Here is a 22792-nt window from a genome sequence, read left to right as displayed (position 1 = left end):
CTAAAAAAGAAGGAAAAAATTTCTCAGGCCTTAAAGTGCCAAGAACAAAGATGAAAACTAAAAATATTTGAAAAACCCTCTTAGCTTTTAAAGAAAGGAGGTAAGTACGTTCTATTCAAAGCTTGCCAAAGTACAGTAAACATTTATTCATTCTGTATATATTAGAAATTAATACACATTATAAATAGTATGCGCAAATCTCAACCTAGTAGTCTAATATATAAACTACATATGTAAAGCACTGTGGGGGAAGAGGACAGGAAGAGTATTTTAAAACTTGATCATAAAAGAATCCTCAATAAAGGATTCAGTCCATAAAACTGCCTGTTTAAAAAAAAGAAGTCAATCTAAGAAGAATGTAGGGACATAAAATAATCCAGACTCTACAGTGTATCATTCACAACATCCAGAATATGATCTACAAAAAAACTGGAAATGAGGCCCATTCTCAGGAGACAAGACAATGAAGACTGACCCTGAGCTGATTCATCTGCTGAATTAACACACAGGGATTTCTAAAAGCTATTGTAATTGTATTCCAGGACATAAAAAAGAACCAGCAGAAGTTCTAGAACTGAAAAATAATATAAAGGAGATGGCAAGAGTTCAGCGAAAATGAAAATGGATTAGTAGAAATTGTCCAATCTAAAGAACAAAGAGGGGGAAGAAAAAGAACACAGCCTCCATGTCTTAGGTGGAAAATGAAACAAGGCCTAAAAAGACAAAAAAATCAGCATAACCCAGCTGAATCCAGACTTTTGCAGACTCCTTATCAAACAGGCCCATGTAACAGATTGAGTTCTCTAGAATAAAGATAGCCCCAAGGCTGCAGACTACATGGCTCAACAAAATGACCCCAGTCTATAGAAAAACAAGAACTCCCCTGTGGGAGGGAGCCTGAGTCTTGCTTGCTCACTGTGGTCAGTAAACTCTGCTTGCTATCTCATTGCTCTAGCCCCTGCCTCCTCTATCCCTGCTGTTCTAACATCATGACCTGTGGGGCAATATCAAAAGGTCTAAACATATGTACTTGCAATCACAGAATGAAAGATGAGAGAATGAGACAGAAAAGTATTTGAAGAAATCACAACTAAAATTTCTCAAGTTTGATGAAAGATATAAATTTACAGGTTTATAGCTCAAGAAACTCTTAGTAGGATAAATAAAAGAAAACCACACTTTTCATTGTCATACTGCTGAAAACCAAAGACAAAATCTTGAAAGCACCCAGATGAAAACATAAATAACATATAGGGAACAATGATTTGAATGAGCTGAGCCTTGTCATCAGAAAGAAAAAAAAAAAAAAAAGGTAGATCATTGCTTTAAGTGCTAAAAGAAAAAAGCATCAATCCAGAATGTACATCCTGGCAAAAAGATGCTTTTTGAAAAAGATAAAGGCAAAAATAAAAATATTTTCAGATAAATGAAAAATAAGTATTTGTTAACAGAAGATCCACTGGACAATACTAAAGGAACTCTTTTCAGGAGTTCCCGTCGTGGCGCAGTGGTTAACGAATCCGACTAGGAACCATGAGGTTGCGGGTTCGGTCCCTGCCCTTGCTCAGTGGGTTAACGATCCGGCGTTGCCGTGAGCTGTGGTGTAGGTTGCAGACGCGGCTCGGATCCCGAGTTGCTGTGGCTCTGGTGTAGGCCGGTGGCTACAGCTCCGATTCGACCCCTAGCCTGGGAACCTCCATATGCCGCGGGAGTGGCCCAAGAAATAGCAACAACAACAACAACAACAACAAAACAACAACAAAAAAGACAAAAGACAAAAAAAAAAAAAAAAAAATAAAGGAACTCTTTTCAGAGTGAAGGGAAATAATACTAATACGTAAGTGGAAAATTATATCTTCAGGAAGAAATAAAAAATAGCAGAAATGGTAAATATGTGAGTCAATATAAAAAGACTACTTTTTTCCTCTTCTTTAAATATAATTGTTTAAAAGTCAAAAAATTGCCTTATGGAATTATCACACATGTAGATGTAACTCATAAGACAACTACAGCATAAAGGATGGAAAGAGGGGAAAATGGACCTAAATAGCTGCAGACTGTGTGAAGTGGAAATATTAAGGATGTACATTGTGTTCTCTACAGTGACCAGTAAACAACACAAATATATAGCTAAAAAGCGAATAGACAAAATGGAGATTAAAACATAATCCCAAAAAAGGTAGAAAAAAATAGAAAAAAAATAGAGGAGCTAAACAAAAACAAATGAAAAAATGACTAAATTCAATCAATAATTAAATTGAATATTAATGGACTATACACTCCAGTTAAAAGGCAGAGACTGTCAGAATGGCTAACAAAAGTTAGCATGCAAAATAGGGTTATTTTTAAAACTTTTATTAAAAGGCATAAAAGAAAACCCAAATCAAAGGTGAAATAGAGTATATTTTTTGTAAAGACTGTGATTGAAATTATGAAAATATTTTCCACTCTCTCCGTAAATTCAGTGCAATACCAACCTAAATCCTAGAAAGATATTTTTCAGAGCTTGATATAATACTAAAAATTAATTGAAGGAACAAATGTACCAGGACCACTAAGACAATTTTAGGGGGAAAGAAAGAAGAATAAAAAGAGAGGATATGCCTCTCAAATATTAAAATATATCCCCAAACTATAATACAGTTTGACACTGGACAGGTAACTCAGAGAACAATGGAAGAGATTATAATTCAAACTTTGCATATAAGGTAACATTACAAATCAATGGGGGAAAAATGAATTTTTAGTAAATAGTGTTGCAAAACTGGCTCATTCTGGAGGTTTCCACTTCATATCATGTATAAGAATAAGTTCTGGAGTTCCCGTCGTGGCGCAGTGGTTAACAAATCTGACTTGGAACCATGAGGTTGTGGGTTAGATCCCTGGCCTCGCTCAGTGGGTTAAGAGGTCACAGACGCGGCTCGGATCCCATGTTGCTGTGGCTGTGGTGTAGGCCGGCGGCTACAGCTCTGATTGGACCCCTAGCCCGGGAACCTCCATATGCCTCAGGAGCGGCCCTAGAAAAGGCAAAAAGACGAAAAAAAAAAGTTCCAAGGTAGATTAATAGTCTAAATTTAATAGCTAAAAACAGTTAATAGAAAAAGTAGGTACATAGTTTTGTGACTTTGGGGTAAGAAAGGATATCCTAAATTAGACATCAAAACTAAAGATTTCAGGTTCACCATAAACATATACAGGTATACTTCGTTTTATTGCACTGTACTTTATTGTGTTGAATTCTTTAATTATTTGCAGATACTGCTTTTTTTGCCTTAAACAGATTGAGGGTTTGTGGCAACCCTTCAAGCAGGTCTATCAGCACCATGTTTCAATAGCATTTGCTCACTCTGTGTCTTTGTGTTACACTGTAATTATCACAATTTTCAAAACCTCCACCAGCAAAAAGATTATGACTTGCTGAAGCTCAGATGATGGTTAGCATTTTTTGGCAATCAAGTATTTTTAGTTTTTTATTATTTATTTATTTATTTATTTTTGTCTTTTTAGGGCCGCACCCATGACACATGGAGGTTCCCAGGCTAGGGGTCAAATCGGAGCTGTAACTGCCGGCCTACACCACAGCCACAGCAACGCCAGATCCAAGCCATGTCTATGACCTACACCAGAGCTCATGGCAATGCCAGATCCTTAACCCACTGAGTGAGGCCAGGGATCAAACCCGCAACCTCATGGTTCCTAGTCGGATTCGTTTCCGATGTGCCATGCCGGAAACTCAAGTATTTTTAAATTAAGGTATGTACCTTGTTTTTTAAGACACAGAATATCACATACTTAACAGACTACAGTATAGTATAAAACATAACTTTTATGTGCCCTGGGAAACAACAATTTGTGTGATTTGCCTTATTGTGATTTATTTTTATTGTAGAGGTTTCTAATTGAATTGCAGTAAGCTATAACAAGCAGAGTAAAAAGGTATCTGGCAAAGAAGGTGATGGTAACATACATGTTATGGCTACTGAAAAGGATTAATTTTTTTTTTTTTTTTTTTTTGTCTTTTAGGGTCGTACCTACAGCATTTGGAGGTTCCCAGGCTAGGGGCTGAATTGGAGCCACAGCTGCTGGCCATGGCTACAGCCACAACCGAGCTGCGTCTGTGATGTATACCATAGCTTACAACAATGCTGGATCCTTAACCCACTGAGTGAGGCCAGGGATTGAACCTGCGTCCTCATGGATACTAGTAAGATTCGTTTCTGCTGAGCAACAAAGGGAACTCCAGGATTAATATTTAAAACACATAAGAACCCACTGAAAAATGGCAAGAAAAAGACAGTAAACTATATTTCAAAAAAGAAGAAAACTCAGCAAAGGAGATGAGCAGATAATTCACAAAAGAGCAAACCTATAAACTAGGGCTACCATTTTTCTCAACTCTAGGAACTAGGGCTACCATTTTTCTCAACTCTAGGGACACTATGTGAAAAGAGCATCCTGGAGGTATGCAGCCCCCCAGCATATGGTTTATACAGTTATCATGTTGACTGCACTATCATATAAAGATGTTTATCCTTATCAGAAAACACAAAAAACAATGACATACCACTTTGTACCCATTAGCTGGGCAAAATTAGTGATTAAAAGAATTAAAGCATAAATCCATATGCCAAACAATGCATACACATATCTGTTAAATATAAGAGAACAGGTGTCTACGTAAAGGAAAATAGCACGGAGGTTCAGGCTAAATGGAGAAAGCACACGAGGGCTTCAAATAGACAATGACAATATGTCATAAGCTGAGGAGTATGAGTGACCTAATTTTGTGTATCAAGATTAAAAGAAAAATATAATAAAAATACCAAATAAGTCTAGAAAATGCAAACTAACTTACAGTGACCAAAGCAGATCAGTAGTTGCCTGAGGAAAGGGAAGGGAGCAGGAAGAAGAGACTAGAGAGAGGTGTGAGGGAACTCTTATGGGCAACCGATATGTTCATTACCTTGATCATTAAACATATTTTTAAAAAATATAACTCTGAATAGATAATATATTCCATATGATAAGACCTATAGCATCCAGATAATGTACTTCTATTAGAACCAATTAAACAATCTTGTATTGGCAAATAATTGTAGCTTTTTACATATATTACCTGTGTTTGTCCTCTTTGAAATAATGATGATCCATGAAGAATTTTAAACATATCTACCTCACATTTTATATTCCTAAGTGAAGTCAAATCACGACCATCACACCTACAGTAATAAAGGAAATAAGTATGTAAATCAGCGCTGAAAGTCAGAAAAATCACATATTTTCTCTTGATCCCTACCACGAAGTTCTCAACTCAAATTGCATACCATAACCACCTACAGAACTTCAAAAAATAACATAAAAACCTGGGCCCCATGGTAAATCCCATTGAATCAATCTCAGGGGTTGTGACTCATACACTGTTACTGTTAAAAAGCTTTGCAGGGGGAGTTTCCATTGTGGCTCGGCAGGATAAGAAACTGACCAGTATCCCTGAGGATGCAGATTCAATCCCTGGCCTTGCTCAGTGACTTAAGGATCTGGCATTGCTGCAAGCTGTAGTGCAGGTCACAGATGTGGCTTGGATACTGCATTGCTGTGGCTGTGGTATAGGCTGGTGGCTGCAGCTCCAATTTGACCCCTAGCCTAGGAACTTCCATATACCACAGATATGGCCTGTAAAAACTAAAAACAAGGAGTTCCCTTCGTGGCTCAGCAATTAACAAACCCGACCAGGATCCATAAGGATGCAGGTTTGATCCCTGGCCTCACTCAGCAGGTTAAGGATCTGGCATTGCTGTGAGCTGTGGTGTAGGTTGCAGACTCGGCTTGGATCCCGAGTTGCTGTGTCTGTGGCATAGGCCAGCAGCTGTAGCTCTGATTAGACCCCCAGCCTGGGAACTTCCATATGCTGAAGGTGAAGCCCCTAAAAAGCAAAAAGAAAAGAAAAAGAAAAACAAAACAAACAAAACAAAACAACCCCCCCCAAAAAAAATTCTGCAGGTAATTCTGACAGGCAGTCATGGCTTTGAAGCCAATATTCTATACATGAGACTCACAGAGAGAAAAACACATCTACACAATTCACACACTCTTCAACAGTTACTCATTTATAAAATAAATACTATATGATTCTTTCCTGTTACATGAAGAAAAACTTGATTTGAGCAAGTTACCACTTTCAAGGCAACTTGTAGAGAGCACAGGCTTCACTTCCAACAAAAAAGGATATGTTTACCTTTTGTATTCATTCAAAATAATACTTCTAAAAACCTCCTTTGCAGCAACATTGAAGGATTCTATTATTTCATATGAATCAACCTCTGGATATTTTTCTATAGAAGACAGACAAACCAAAACAAAGATTTTCTTTTTGGAAGGTAAGATTTCTCTAAGTTCACAGTATCAAATCAATTACCTATGGAAGTAAGCCAAGGGAGTGGATTCAACATTTAGTCCTCAAAGTGGATAAAGTAAATGTTTTAAAGATGGAGAGACACAAGTATTATACCTCAAATACATTGTTATTGAGAACTTAGTTTGCTTTCTACCAGAACAACAGTGCTTTGAAATCAGCTCTCTATTGTATTATGTTACCTAACAAAACCAGCCAACCATATTATGAGAAGGTTAACTGATATTTTTAAGAGTAGTCTCCTTCATTGTTTTGCCTCAGGAACTTTTATCTCAGTCCACAAATAGAGGAATAATTTTCTTTATATATTACATACCTCTACTGACTGGTTTTTAGTTAGCATTTATCAAGTTCATTCATAACCCAGGTACTTTACATGTATTTTTTATTTATTTATTTTTGTCTTTGCTAGGGCCACTCCCATGGCACATGTAGGTTCCCAGGCTAGGGGTCTAATTGGAGCTATAGCCGCCGGCCTACACCACAGCTCACGGCAATGCCGAATCCTTAACCCACTGAGCAAGGCCAGGGATTGAACCTGAAACCTCATGGTTACTAGTCAGATTTGTTAACCACTGAGCCACGATGGGAACTCCTACATGTATATTTAAAATGTCTTTCATCTCTATAGCAATTTATGAGGTAAATTCTATTATTGTCTCCATTCTTCAGAAGATAAAATGGGTCTAAAGAGGTAGAGCAAACTGCCTGAAATTACACATGTAGTAACTGATGGCTGTGACTGAATACACAGATCTGCCTGCCTAAGCTTATGCTTTTCAGTGTTAAGCTACTTTACCTTACCAATTGACATGCCAAGTTTTAAGCACTGCTCTCTTAAGCATTTGGTTTATTAAGTATAACTTTAAAATAACCAGAAAATAAGAAATGGCCACAGAAAGAGAGTTATATTATGTCTTCGTCAGGCAAGAATAGTTTTTTTTTTTCCCCCCATTTTTGGCCACCCTGCAGCATATGGAGGCGTTCTCCACGGGGCAGGGATCAGATCTGAGCCACAGTTACGACCTAAGCTGTGGCAACCCCGGACTGTTAACTCACTGTGCTGGGTCAGGGATTGAACCTGCGACCTAGGGCTTCCGAGACGCCACTGATCCCGTTGTGCCACAGTGGGAATTCCATGAAAAAAATTTTAAATATTACATTTTAATATGAACTTTTATGCTTTAACTGGGTTGTACTTGGAGAGGAAAATAATAGCAACAAAAAATTTTAAATATTATCCTATGAACCCAGACAGTCAGAAGGTATTCTACTATGAAATGATAGAAACACAAAATCATTTTTCTTTTTAAATAAGCCAATAGGTATTATACAACTTCTCATTCTTAATAGGATGAAATACAGTGAGAAAAGACCAAACTTTTTCAGTGGCAATTATAGGTAATGGCCTTAATCCCAATGCTAGAAGCATAATTTCTGTCTTAAAATGAAGATACTCAGGTGAGAAGATATTTATCTATTAGCAGAAAAATTAACAAGAACGATTATGTCATGCTTCGTTCATATTCAGTTTGTGACTGATATTAAACAATAAAATCCATTGTTTAATAATTTTTAGAGAGCTAGGTTCTCTAAAACCTATATTTTACAATTCTATATATTAACAATGGTATCAGTTAACATTTACTGTATGCTTGCTATGTGCCAGACACAGATATAAATGATTTATTCATCTAATCCTCATAAACCATATACAATTATTATTGCAGTTTCACAAATTAAGAACTCAAAAGTTTTAAAGAATATCTTTTAGGTTTTCATATGACAGGATACAAAGATACCCATGTTGGGGTACTAGAGTTTGATCCAGAAAAGATCAGGAATATCTCACATTCGAAACTGATTGGCCCCCTTCTCTATTTCAGGTGCAGTGTTCAGAGTAGTTTAACAGTAACCTTGGGATGTATCATTATCACAAATTTACTTAAGATAAAACTAAGGAGTAATGAGAATAACTGATTTCTTCAAGGTCTCATAACTGAAATTTTAAAATGCATTATTTCCTTTAAATACTTTTTTAAACCAAAAAAAAAAAAAAAATTTACCTTTTAGTTGTTCCTCTGTATCTAATCTAATCTTGTTAACAGCTTCATCCCTGGAAATCTAAAAGAAAGTTGAGGTTCAGTTATATATACACGGGAAAATTTAACATTTCTATCTTTAAATTATTATACAATTAATACATTGTAATAGTGATCAGATTTCTCTAATGATAATATTCTTTAGGGAGTTCTGTGGTGCAGTGAGTTAAGGATCCAGTGTTGTTACTGCAGTGGCTTGGGTTGCTGCTGTGACATGAGTTCAGTCCCTGGTCTGGGAACTTCTACATGCTGCTGGAGAGGCTAAAAAAAATATATTTATACAGCTATATCTATATTTTAAAAAACCGGAAGTGGTTATTGATTTGTAGGAAATATTAACTGTTTAATTCATTCAAATGTATTTACATACTTCCCTAAAACTCGTATTAATCAACAAAAGAATGGATACAAACAGCCAGACTTTTATTTAGCTTTCTGTTTAGAAATTTTTCATAAAAATAGGACTGATATTCATAAACAAAATTATATAAGCTATGACTAAAAAGAATTCCCAGAATAATTATATAAGGCAAAATTCAGGTATACCTACTTTATCATGTTCATGATCTGTAAAAACTGTGTAGAGTTTTTCCATGGCGAGTCTATTTGAAGCACAAAATAAATGTCAGCAATAACATATAGAAACACTAGACAGTCTCTATCACAAACAAAATGGAAATATTCAATAATAAACTAAACGTCATAAAAATCTAAAATATGTATTTATTCTGTAACACTGCCAATCTGTTTACTATTTATAATATATAGAAATTTCTTTCCTCTCACCTCTTAAGGGAGTCTCTCACATGTGTCCTTTCAAGTAATTTCACCTTAGATATCTCTCTCCACTGTCTTTTTTGACCTGTGGCTTTCTTCTGTTCTATGCATTTTTGCTTTTATTGCAGGCAGTCCTTTTGTTGGGGATAGTGTATATTACTCTTTAATCTCTGAGTGATGGCTGTGAGACTCACACTGAAGTAAATATTAACTTTTTCAATTTATTTCAAATAAAATGAAATAATTTTCTGGCCATTCATTCATAATTTACTGAATAGCTTATGTACTGTCACTATTATAAGGATTGGGCATATGGTGATGGTTATGTTTTAAAGAACCTTTTAGATATTCAAATATGCTTTATACTCTTTTTCCTTGACACAGAGAGATATGAGGATTATCTGAGTCTTGACCAATAAACTCACTCCCCCTTTCCTTTGAGATTCAAACTCAAGCCCTTTAAAGAGGGATGTGGGTTTATCCTTTTAAAAGCATTTGACTGGTATTACAACAATGACTCTTAAACAGTGCTTCCATGAGAAGTTGTTCCTGAGGGAAAAATATGGTGACAATTTCACATTTTCTTTTATACAAATATTCTTACTTATGAGCATGTTTCACAATCTCTGGTGAAGGAACAAATAACTTCTGAGGTGTCCTCTTGCTAACACCAATTTCTTTTACCAACTGCTGGATGCCCTGAATTATTTGTTGTGTATATTTCACTCCCACTTTGATAGCATGGCAGAAGTCCTGTTGTAAAATATTCTCTGCAGAGGCTTCCAACATGACTAAAAGAAAAAAAAAAAAAGAAAAAACCGCCACTTGAACCTTTTACCAATGTAGCATTTTCAAATACCAAGATATGACAAAAATACTACACATCAATTTTGTTTATTAACTCACCTTTTTGATTTCTTTCCTCAGAATCAAAATTAATTCCAAAATATAAATAGCAGTAAATAAAAAAGAAACCTTGATATCTGAAGTTAGGTTAATACTCTTTTTAATTTTTTAAAAAACTTAATTTTATTGAAGCATAGTTTATTTACAATATTGTATTAATTTCTGCTGTATAGCAAAGTGATTCAGCCACCTGTGTATATTCAGCCACATATACACATATCCATTCCCGTATAGGTTATCCCAGAACACTGAGTAGCTTTCCCTGTACTATATAGCAGGTCCTGGCTGATGATCCATTCCACATACAAAAGTGTGCCTTTGCCATTCCCAAACTCCTAGTCCATCCCTCCCCCCTTTTTAATTTAATTTTACTGAAGTTGTATTCTTTGTAAATTTAATAAGATATTTCTCATAAAAAATGAAATGGAAAAGAAAATAAATTATGCATACTTAAACTTTTTTTTTTTTTGTCTTTTTAGGGCTGTACCCACTGTATAAGGAGGTTCCCAGGCTAGGGGTCAAATCAGAGCTGTAGCCGATGGCCTACACCACAACCAAAGCAATGCTAGATCAGAGCCAGGTCTGCAACCTACACCACAGCTCATGGCCATGCTGGATCCTTAACCCACTGAGCAGGGCCAGGGATGGTACCTGCGTCCTTATGGATGCTAGTCAGACTCGTTTCTACTGAGCCACAACGGGAACTCCCTATGCATACTTACTTTTCATTAACAGCTTTATAAGATATAATTCAAATACCATAAAACTCCATCTTTTAATGTGTACAGTTGCATTTTTAAAATGTACTTAAAATGAAATTTTAAAATATCAGCACAACAGGTTTCCAATAAATGTTTTTTTGTTTAACAATTATTTGATGTGACCTCCCACTTAATTTGGTCATTGTCACATTGTTTAATTCTTGCACAGGTGGGGAAATCTTTGTAGTGATAGTGTTTTAAGTACTAAAGGACCCTAGCTACTACCATAGAAAGGTTGTTTTCACGGTTTTTTAATAGCAAAACTCCTTTGTAAAGTGGAGAAGCTGCAAAGTAAGACTTCTAACATGGTATATAGCTAAAATCTACTATTCAGCTTTAACTTTAGTTTCCATAAAGCTGAATAATTCCTACCAACTTGTGTGCCATTTCTGACATTTCTCAACTTGTCCAAAGTCACAGATCATGTAAAAATCAATAGTTACCATCATATATAACATGTTTAACCACATCATGTTTGTCACTAAGATTTATCATTGTCTAAAAAGTCACTTGTAAGGCTTCCAGACATAATTTACAATGAAAAAAAAAATCTACTTATATGCTTTATATGCTGGAATTCTATCAGTCATCTGAAGCATTCCTGTGAAATTATAACAAAAGATCTAACATTTATGTCACTGGTGTCTTGGAAAGAGAGGAAAAAGAGGGCAGGGCTGAAAAGTACTGGGAAAAAATTATAAGTGGAAACTTCCCAAATTTGGCAGAGACATAAACCTACATATTCAAGAAGCCAAGTGAATCCTATATAGGATAACCCAAAGAAAAATATATCATAATGAAACTTCGGAAAACTGAGACAAAGAAAAAAATCCTAAAACCAGCCAGAGAAAACTGACACCTTACCCAAATAGTAAAAGCAATTCAAACAACAGCAGGTTTATCATCAGAAACCATGGAGGCTAGAAGCAAGAGGCATAATATTTTTCAGATGCTGAAAGAAAAGACTTTCAACCGATAATTCTATACCCAGTGAAAATATTTAGGAATGAAGGAGAAATCCAAGACTTAGATGAAGAAGAACTAAGAAAGTGTATCACCCTAAAAGAATGGTTAAAGGAAGTTCTCCAAACAGAAAAGAATAAAGGAAGAAACCATGTTAAGCAAACCACGTTAAGAACATGTTAAGCAGAAATATGGGTAAACACAATACACTTTCTTTCTCTGGAATTTTCTGAATTGATGGTTTAAGAAAAAGCAAAAACTTTAACACTTCCCTAATGTAGTTCTAAATGTAGAGAAATATTAAATATAATAAGTAAGGTTTCAATTCTTCACCTGAGGCATGAAGAAGCTTTCTCTGATACCATGATATTGAGATGGTTATATCCTTTTTCTTATCTGTATTCCCATGACATCCGCTTTCACAGAATTAAATTAGAGATTTAATGTATGTAAATTAGGCCCCAATAAATTGATTTAAAAGAGAATATGAAAAGAATATGGTAAAAGCAATAAAGTTTGGTCAAGACTCAAACTTTGTTTTCACCAATTAAACTTCAAAGCAATTTATTTTTAGAAGTGCTTTAGAAGAAAATTCCTTACTGCTTTGAGTCTATAAGATAACTAGCTCCACATGGCTATCTGCATCTAAATAATTTAAAATTATGTAAAATTAAAAATTCAGTTCTTTAGTCACTAGACACATTTCAAGTATTTAGTAGTCACATGTTCAGATATAAAACATTTCTTTCATTGTAGAATTCTACTGGACAGCACTGACACAGAGGCTAACATTTTATTTATTTATTTTTAGGGCTGCATGTGTGGCATATGGAAGTTCCCAGGCAAGGGGTCAAATTGGAGCTGCAGCTGCTGGCCTATGCCACAGCCACAGCAGTGCAGGAGAGCCATGTCTGCAATCTACACCACAGCTCACAGCAATGCCGGATCCTTCACCGAGTGAGGCCAGGGATCAAACACACATCCTTATAGATACTAGTAGGGTTCTTAACCCACTGAGCCATGACAGGAACTCTGAGGCTAATATTTTAAACAAAAAAGCTTTGTCATGGAGTCTGGGGTTAATAGATGCAAAGTATTGCATCTGTAGTGGATAGGCAATGAGATTCTTGCTGTATACCACAGGGAACTATATCTAGTTACTTCTAAAGGAACATGATGGAAGATAATGTGAGAAAAAGAATGTATATGTGTGTGTGTGTGTGTGTGTGTGTGTGTGTGTGTGTGTGAGACTGGGTCACTTTGCTGTATAGTAGAAACTGACAACACTGTAAACCAACTATAATGGAAAAAATAAAAATCATTAAAAAAAAAGCTTTGTCAAAATGATTGCTCTGAACTTAAGGATTTTTGATAGTTGAACATAAAGGATTTTTGTGATCAGCTAAAACTAGGAATTCTAGATAATTTTTTTTGGTAAAAATTGTAACTGGTATACTTTTTCCTGAATTGTATCCTAATTCCACAGATCAGTGATGTTGACTGTACCAGGTGAAAACAAGCATCTAAATGGCATTGTGCAGAATGGCTGCTGAAGTAATCTAGCAGCTGACAATGGATAGAAATTACTCTTGTCCTATAACATCATACTTTCAGGTTGCTAAATATTTTAATAATGAAGTGGTAACAACCACTTTTTCATATTGTTGTACCCCAGAAGTTCCATAAGGATGGTATTTGACTTGGATCCAATATTAACTTTTACACACAAACATGGGGTCAAATGTATATTTGGTGTACCTTGACAAAAGCACAGACAGCTGGCTGAACATCTGCATGAAAACAGTAATGCAAAAGTCATAAAATGAATGCTGGTGATTTCTGAAACTAGTCTCCTTATGGGTTGGTTCTGAATCATTTTCAGCCTCCTTATAATTACTCAAAACTACCCTGTGTTGGAGTTCCCGTCGTGGCGCAGTGGTTAACGAATCCGACTAGGAACCATGAGGTGGCGGGTTCGGTCCCTGCCCTTGCTCAGTGGGTTAATGATCCGGCGTTGCCGTGAGCTGTGGTGTAGGTTGCAGACGCGGCTCAGATCCCGCGTTGCTGTGGCTCTGGCGTAGGCCGGTGGCTACAGGTCCGATTCAACCCCTAGCCTGGGAACCTCCATATGCCGCGGGAGCGGCCCAAGAAATAGCAACAATAACAACAACAACAACAACAAAAAAAAAGACAAAAGACCAAAAAATAAATAAATAAATAAATAAAAAAAAAAAAAAGAAAGTAAATGAACACTGCAACTTTTAGCCAAAAAAAAAAATTCAGTTGTAGATGAAGTGAACTTCAAAAAAGGCCCTTTCTGAGATGCTCAAACGTGATGTAGGGGTCATCTGTTATTCAGAATCTCTCCAAATCTTTGAAATACTCTTTCTATATTGCAGTTGTCCCCCACCTTCTAGAGGTAGAATCCAAAAACCATTTCCTTGCCTCCCTTGTAGTCAAGGATGCAGATGTATCAATTCTGCCCAGTAAGACGTGAGTGGAAACTGCTATTTGGAGACTTCTGAGAAAGCTTAAAAGGGAGGTGATTTAGTCAGTGGGCACACATCTTTTTACTTTCCCTCTTTTTTCTTCCTCCTGCCTGTAAGTCAGCTAAGTTGGCCAGAGCTCTGGTAGCCAGTTCATAAGCATGAAGATGTAGGCCACACCCTGAAGATAGTAGAATAGAAAGCTAGAAAGAATATAGATTTCTTAAGACATTATGGAGCTGCTATAAATGTCCCAGACTCACTACCTCTGAAGTTTTTTCTTAAGAGAAAAATAAGTTCCCATCTTGTTTAAGCCTTGTTATTTTAGTTTAACAACATAGTCCCTAACTAATATGTAGATAATACACAACTCCTGTTTCAAGTGTTTTGTCTATCATATAGTACCTAATTCTACTCATTGCTAACATTCTAAAAGAAGCTGGAAATGAGATGTTTCACACATTAATTGTACAAAAAAAGCACTAAAAGTTTAATAATTTATGTTTCATCAAAATGTTCCCACATCAGAAGATTCCCATGTCAGAAACTTTCAGACATCCAATGTCAAATAGAATAGATTGTTACGAGATCTTAATTAATCTGTTGAAGGTCACATGGCTAACTGTAGCAGATGCTGGGTTTCAAACCCAGGTCATTCTGAGTGTTAAAGCCCATTCTTCAACAGAACTGGGCCTTGATTTTTCACTCATGTAATTATGTCATTTTAGTTACAAGGAATGAAGTGCATGGTCATTGCATTTCTTCTACTTTTATTACTAGTTTTCTGTCACCTACTGGAAATATACCTCTTTCTCAGAGGATCATGAACAGGCTTAGAATGATTACACTAGCTAAGTTAACATAGTTAAACTAATAAAACAGTTAATTTACTCTAAGAGTCAGAACTGCATGTTTTAGACTAGCTTAGCTGTAATTTTAGGTATTATTTAATATGAAGCAAGAGCATTACCAAAATAGGACAGCAATAAAACAAAACAAAAATCTTTATGGTTAATTAAAAAACACACATACTGGAGTTCCCATCATGGTGCAGCAGAAATGAATCCGACTGGGAACCATAAGGTTGCAGGTTCGATCCCTGGCCTTGCTCAGTGGGTTAAAGATCTGGGGTTGCTGTGAGCTGAGGTATACGTTGCAGACGTGGCTCAGATCTGGCATTGCTGTGGCTGTGGTGTAGGCCCTAGCTTGGGAACCTAGCCTGGGAACCTCCATATGCTGTGGATGTGGCCCTAAAAAGCAAAAACAAAACAAAATAAAAAAACACACACACACAAAAAAGACTTTAAATGCATTTTTAAGAAGCCAGAACTTCTAAGTAAAATCCAGAACAAATCTACCAGTTAAACTACTTACCAATCTGACTTTTAGGTGCTCCAGTAACCACTAAATTTAAAGTACTGGAAGACATTTCTTTTCGTGTTGGGTTAACAACACATTCTCCATCAATCATTCCTATTCGTACTGCCCCTAAAATATATTAAAATATTGTCAAGTGTTTAATACAAACTCAGTTTTCATGACATTCCAGTGATGAGTTCAATTTCTACCTTCAATTGTGACCATAATAAAATTCACATTTCTATCAAGGTATTTAAAGTCCACAAATCATACTACCTCACCCTACCTTCTGGCCTCACTTGACCACTCATTTGCTCAAATATACCATTTATTCTACATCTCTGTGATAATGCTCATGCTCTTCTCCTGGTCTAGACCATACTTCCTCTAAGGCAAGTACTTACTATATGATCCTGCTTAGGTTCAGCTTAAATATTGGTAACTCTGAGAAGCTCTTTGACAACTTTATATCACAAGACTAAACCTGCCTACACTTTTATAATACTGTTTATAAATAATTATTTGTCTGATTCACTTATGGCGAAACCAAGAACTGTCTTATTCATTGTACTGCTGATGCCTAGTCTGCTTTAGTTCCTTCAGTGCCTAGTTCAGTATCTGGGCATTTAGGATACTAAATAGTTATTTACTTGATGAGTCATCCGTATATTGCATGACTACAACTTGTAAGAGGTATAAGTTACAAACATGATTGTATTATCTTGAAAGAGTATGTACTCTGACAATTTTCCAGTCCAAAAAAACAAAGTTCTCAATCAGAAGGGGCAACCAATAAGTCAAAGTATCTAGGAACACAAAATAATCTCTAACATCATAACATATTGTTATAAGAAACAAAACCCAAGGTAAAGATAAAACTGTCTCAAAGAGCTAAAAGGATTCTTGGAATGTCAACGAATTCAACCCCCTAAGAAATAATAAATCAGAGCCAACCAATAACTATGCTCTTGCTATAGCATGCTCACTTGTATTTTCTGAAAAAATATGTTTCTTATTTTCAAATTCTAACTTACCAATAGGTCCATTCCAAGGTATATCTGATAATGAGAGGGCTACAGAAGCTTAAAAAAAAGAAAAAAATTACAGCTGAAATAAAAATATTTCATTGCTTTAAAAAATTATATAGTAATAATTTTTATCTTTTTTATACTTACCACCATTAATTGCTAGGACATCAGGTTCATTAACACCATCTACTGCTAACAGATTACAAAGGATCTGGTATAAGGGAAAAAATTCAAAGTACTTTAAAAAAAATCTACTTGATTCGGGAGAATTATCTTTTCAATTAGCATCTTGGCCTAAAATGCAGGAGCACTAAAGGGTTAAAAACAGGGGCTTTGTAGTCAAATCTCTTAAATCTGGTTATCATTTAACAACATGACTGATCATAGATAAGTTACTTAAATCAAGCCTCAAAAATTTCCCCATCTTTAAAAGAAAAAATAATAGCACCTTCCTAAAAAGTTCTTAGGAAAACTATAGGAAATATTATATATAAAGCGTTTGTTATACTGGGTATGCTGAAAACATTCAGTAAACATTAGCAATGTTAATAAATGTTACATAAAAATATTATTGTCTTCTGTTTGTTAAACACACACAAATAAATTACTCTGTAATAATATGCCTATGTCATGCACTTAGGAAAATAACTTCTTGAAGCAGTGACTTCCTTGCAAAGGGATATTTGCAAAGCATATTTCTTTTTCTCAAATAAATAAAAGTTAATTAAAGTTACTGGAGTTCCCTCTGTGGCTCAGAGGTGTAGTGAATCCAACTAGTATCCATGAGGATATGGGTTCCATCCCTGACCCTGCTCAGTGGGTAAAGGATCTGGTGTTGCCATGAGCTGTGGTACAGGTCACAGCTGCAGCTCTGATTGGACCCCTTACCCGGGAACTTCCATATGTTGCAAGTGCGGCCCTAAAAAGCAAAAAAGCAAAAAACAAAAAAAGTATATGGGTTATTATTCTGAAAGACCCAGTAATAAAAATAGGTAACTGGTTTAGAGGACCCAATAATAAAAATAGGTAATAAAGATTAGTTGTGTTGACTGTCCTAGTCTGTTACTAGTTATATGATCCTCAAGGTCCAGCCTAAACTATCCCCCCCAAACTCAATCACTCTTACCTTTTTTCAAATTAACCTATTTCTTTCATTCCTCAGGGCTTTCATGCTTCTCATTTCATCTTACTCCACTGGCTAATTCCTATTCATAATTCAAGTATCAGCTCAAATTTATACCAAATAAATGTTAGCCTTTTAAAAATTATTGGGTTTTTTTTGTTTCTTTTGGCTGTGTCCATGCCATGTGAAGTTCCCAGGCCAGGGATTGAACCTGTGTCACAGTAGTAACCAAGCTGCTATAGTCAAATGCCAGATCCTTAACCCTCTATGCCACAGGAGAACTCCTAAAAATGATTATATTTACAAAATTTAATGTAAAATGCAGCAGCATCACCAAAAATTTTATTTTGTATTTTTTTTTTAATAATGTTTAGTCTAGGAAGTTTTAAACAGAGATTCATTCAGTCATTTTTGATTGGTCTGGAAACAAACCTAAAATAGAACCTACCTGTGTATCATAAAAGTAGCCAGCTGGAAAGAGAGGTCTAATTGAACGATCTGCCAAATAAAATAAGAGATTAAATAGTACTGACAGAGGTTGCTTAAAAAGTTCAAAACTTTTTCCCTATTAAACACTAAAGTAAAAAATAATATCCTTAGCCTTTCAATATAACAAAACAACAACAGCGAACCCTTGGACTGATTTACTGAGAGGGACACAGATAAATGTTAATATATACCATGTCCTAATGACAAAAAACTAGCAGGGCGGGAGCACCCAAGTGTAAAATTGGGAAGCAGCTTTTAATTCTCATCCCATAGGCATCAGAATTCATCACCTTTTTAAATTAAATTATTATTATTTTTTTTAACAGCCCACCTGTCGCATATGTAAGTTCCTGGGCTAGGGGTCGAATCGGAGGTATAGCAGCTGGCCTACGTCACACCCACAGCAACACCAGATCTGAGCTACATCTGCGAACTATGCTGCAGTCTCGGCAATGCTGGACCCTTAATCCACTGAGTGAGGCTAGGGATTGAACCCACTTTCTCACAGACATTATGTCAGGTTCTTAACCCACTGAGCCACAATGAGAACTCCATTTGTTATTTTTATAAGCAGAAAGAGACTTAAGACCATCAGCAGACCAAAAGAAAACCTTTCCTTGATATTCTGTGTCTGATGAATGCATATAAACATACACAAAGTAGAAATTTTGGAAGAAGAACTATAAACTACAAATGATCCTACAATATTTAAGGATGTCAAAGATTTGAAAGATTATAGATATATTTAGTAGTTGATGAATATAATGCTTTCAGGAATTACTACGGTAAACAAAAATGAAAAGTACTCAGGATGGGTTCAACAGAGTAGAGGTGTGGGCTACAGAATTTATATGCTTATAGAGACTCTTCATTTAGTCAACAAATAATTATTGATTGCCTTTTTTGTACCAGGTATAAGGAATTCAGTATTAAATAAAAAAAATTTTTTTTTTCTCTCAGGAAGCCCACATTTGAGTGAAAGGATACAGAAAGTAAGAAACTCAGGTGGTGTTACATAATGAAAGAAAACTTAAGAGATACTGTAGAACACAGAAGAACAGAGATGCTAACATAGGCCTATTGGACAGGGTTAATGCCTCTATCTTAATATCTTACCTATTACTCGACTTGTAAGAATTTCTTTATCAGAAGAACCAATCTCTCTTCTAAGATAGTTTGTGGGAATTCTACCTGCTGCAGCAGCCTTTTGTCTATAGTCAACCTGAAGTAGCAACAAAAAATATGAAGTTCATTTGAATGCTTTCTGTAGTAACAAACTATTTCCCAAGAATTACTATATAGATACAATCCTTCTGAAGTTGCCAACATATTCCAGACTAAGAGTGGAGAACATTTTGTTTACTTTTAGTGTTCTGTATCTCTTAGGGAAAGGACAGCTGATAGAAATGTTACAGCAAATTGATTTTTAAAAAAGCCTTCCACTTATCAGTGAAATGACTGTGTAGCCTCACTACTTCCCACAGTAGCTTATCCTGGTCAAGTTAAACACTATCTTTTTTGTACCAACTTTCTGAGATGTAACTGCATTCCTATTTTCATAATAGAAAGAAACCATAAAATCCTAATGAATGCTTTATCTTCACCAAACATACTTGCAGACTCATATGAAGGGAAACCTATTAAAGTAATGAATTTGTTGCTTATTCAACATTAGAGTACTCATGCACTTCCACTGTTCTTGTCACAACCTGGACCTTCTAAAATATGCTTACCACTAACATGAGAATTGGTTATGAAGCAATCAGTTTTTTTTTTTCCTAAATGTTTTTAATGATTTAGTATCGAACAATTAAGGAAAATCCTTTATTGTGCAGAATTTATACTTCACACTCACCAGACATTAAACAAAAATGGTATTACAAATTCTATATTTTTGAAATATAAAAAAAAAATCAGAAAAATTAGCAAAAACTTACCACCAAAGGCATGAACTGGGAAGGTGAAGGTTTTGTTTTACTGACTGCTGTAACCATCACTGCAGTGTCACCTGACTTAGTTAAACACAAACAACAACACTGGTAAATTCCTTTAAAATCAGATAGTAACATATAAGTAGTGAATGAATAAATCCTCCCTCAGTTAAATCCAAGAAAAGAAAAGTTATTCCATGACATAATGACAATGAAAATAATTATTCACAAGTGGTATTAATCTCTTCTGCGTGGTCATGATCTGTATTAGAATAGTCACTAAGCTTCAAAAGCAACAGAACTAAAGGGGAAAAGACTTGTTAGCTTAGTCACATCCAATCATATTTTCTTATTGGGAAATTTAGGATATAAACAAACAGAAAATTCCCAATTATTATTATTGAAGAAGCCAGTAAAATTACTTTCTTTAAAAAAGCATTACAGAATTTATCAACAGAAAAAAAAAAAAAAAGCAGAACTGAGTTTGGAAGAAATCTTAAAGGTCACTTAATATACCTAGCCCTCTGACTCCCTGGTTGTCTGGAATGGTTCTCACACTAGAAATGGTCTGAATTTAATTTCCAACACCACAATGCTAAGTTACATGATGTTGTAAAGTCATTCAGTACTGGTCTCCATAACCATTTTTAAAATAAGAATTTAATAACTTGGACTTTTTACCTGTACTACAGCAGAGCCATCTGCAAATCTGGCCAGTTTTCCAGATGATATTTCTAATTTTCTGTTTAAAATAAAAATTCAGTATGAAAGGACTTAAGTTATTTGTGTATAATTCCCAGCTTATTATAAAGCAAATCAAAGATTCAAATAGAAGAACTAAAGTTTACCAAACCTCAATGGCCCCAACCCAGCAAAAAACAACCCAAGAAAGAACAGAGTTCACTATCATTATTGAAGATACAAGGGGAATTGTACAGGAGTGATCTGAATGACAGACAAAAGTATTTCTGAGTGCAGAAGCTATCTTCCTAAATGTTAATTCCCATTTACCAGCTTAGTTTAGTGTCTTGTCCATTGCCTTGTGGACTAAAGTAGCCTTTTAACACACAAACTGGATCATTTCTCTTCTTATATTCTTTAAAATTTCCCTCATTACTTTCAGGACAAAATATAAATTCCAAAATTGCCTACAGATAACTTCGTGTTTTATAATGGTGCCAAGACAAGTCAATGGGGGAAAGAGTCTTTTCAACAACAATGCTGGGACAATTGGATATCCATATGCAAAGAAGTTAATAAAGTTGGATCCTTCCCTTATAAGTATAAATTACTGCAAAATGGATTCTTCACTTAAATGTAGGAGCTAGAACTATAAAATTCTAAGAAAAAAACATAAGTAAATCTTCATAAACCTAGGTTGGACAACATCTTATAATGACATCAAAAGCACAAGTAACAAAAAAATAGATTAATTTGACTGTCAAAATTAAGAACTTTCATGCTTCAAAGGATTTCATCAAGAAAGTAAAAGAAAATCTACAGAATAGGTGAAAGTATTTGGAAGTCATAAACCTGAGAAGGGACCTGTATCCTGAATGTGTAAAGAATTCTTACAGCTCAAAAAGAAACCCAATTTTAAAAACTGGCAAAAGATTTGAATAGATATCTCTTCAAGGAAGACAACAAAAGGCCAATAAATACATGAAAATATGCTCAACATCATTACACACTAGGGAAATGTGAATCAAAACCATAATGAGATATTATTCACATCTACTAGGATGGTTGTATGTTGATGAGGATGTGGAGAAACTGGAACCCTCACACAATGGCTGATGGAAATGTAAAATGGCACAACTGGGAAACGGCAATTCCTCAAGAGGTTAAACACAGAAGATCGTATGACCCAGCAATTCTACTCCTATATGAGCCTATGAGAAATGAAAACATATGTCCATGTAAAAATTTACACATGAACCTTCATGGTGGTATTATTATAACTCCCAAATGGAAACAATTCAAATATCTGCCAAATGATGAATGAGTATATCAAAGAGAGGATGGGTACTCACAAGGATGAGCCAAGGAGTAGATTTACCCCAAGCCCCTCCTCCCCCATTCTAGCAACACAAGGGAGAGAAGTGGAGCTAGGAAAGCATTATCAAAAGCTTGAACTAGAAGGGTCCACTTATAATAAAAGGATTTTTTTCCATTTATAAAACTGTAAATATAGCTCTTTATGTGGTTGAACCCTCTGATACAGAACTGTGGATAGGGCCTGACTGTGGGACTTGAACATCCTTGGATTTTGGTATTCATGGTGGCTTCTGGAACCAATCCCCTGCAAATTCTGAGGGCTGAGTGAATCACTCAGAGAGAAACAAATGAGCAAACAATCCAGCTCTGCAGTACCCCAAATGTTCGCAAACACATGCTTTGATTTGTATTCAAATACCAAGTTTTTCTACTCTCTTTTTTCCCTCTGTTGAGTCTA

General features: G+C 35.5%; 2 protein-coding genes across 13 annotated transcripts in view; one reads left to right on the top strand and one right to left on the bottom strand.

Annotated features, from left to right (window-relative positions):
• The window catches only part of CCDC85A (coiled-coil domain containing 85A), a 691471-nt gene that overhangs the window by 29914 nt on the left and 638765 nt on the right, over positions 1-22792 (top strand). Inside the window, exons 4-5 of one of the 11 annotated variants that reach the window (XR_002342955.1) lie at positions 6282-6377; positions 10677-12820. The exons of the other annotated variants lie outside the window; for them this stretch is intronic. The gene's annotated coding sequence lies outside the window, so the exon portion shown is untranslated. Of the gene's footprint in view, positions 1-6281; positions 6378-10676; positions 12821-22792 lie in introns of those variants that run through there. 11 annotated transcript variants of the gene reach the window in all.
• Positions 1-22792, bottom strand: part of PNPT1 (polyribonucleotide nucleotidyltransferase 1) — a 44310-nt gene that overhangs the window by 19725 nt on the left and 1793 nt on the right. For both annotated transcript variants that reach the window (XM_021085800.1, NM_001246267.1), the window contains 12 exon segments: positions 21019-21079; positions 20344-20418; positions 19523-19628; positions 18366-18415; positions 16942-17005; positions 16801-16848; positions 15782-15895; positions 9896-10082; positions 9065-9116; positions 8479-8536; positions 6236-6332; positions 5117-5219 (listed from right to left, as the gene is read on the bottom strand). In XM_021085800.1, coding sequence (XP_020941459.1) covers positions 5117-5219; positions 6236-6332; positions 8479-8536; positions 9065-9116; positions 9896-10082; positions 15782-15895; positions 16801-16848; positions 16942-17005; positions 18366-18415; positions 19523-19628; positions 20344-20418; positions 21019-21079 — 1015 coding nt within the window.

This window comes from Sus scrofa, chromosome 3 (genome assembly GCF_000003025.6).
Source record: "Sus scrofa isolate TJ Tabasco breed Duroc chromosome 3, Sscrofa11.1, whole genome shotgun sequence".
In the NCBI taxonomy this organism is placed as follows: domain Eukaryota; kingdom Metazoa; phylum Chordata; class Mammalia; order Artiodactyla; family Suidae; genus Sus; species Sus scrofa.
This window is presented reverse-complemented; position numbering and strand designations above follow the sequence as displayed.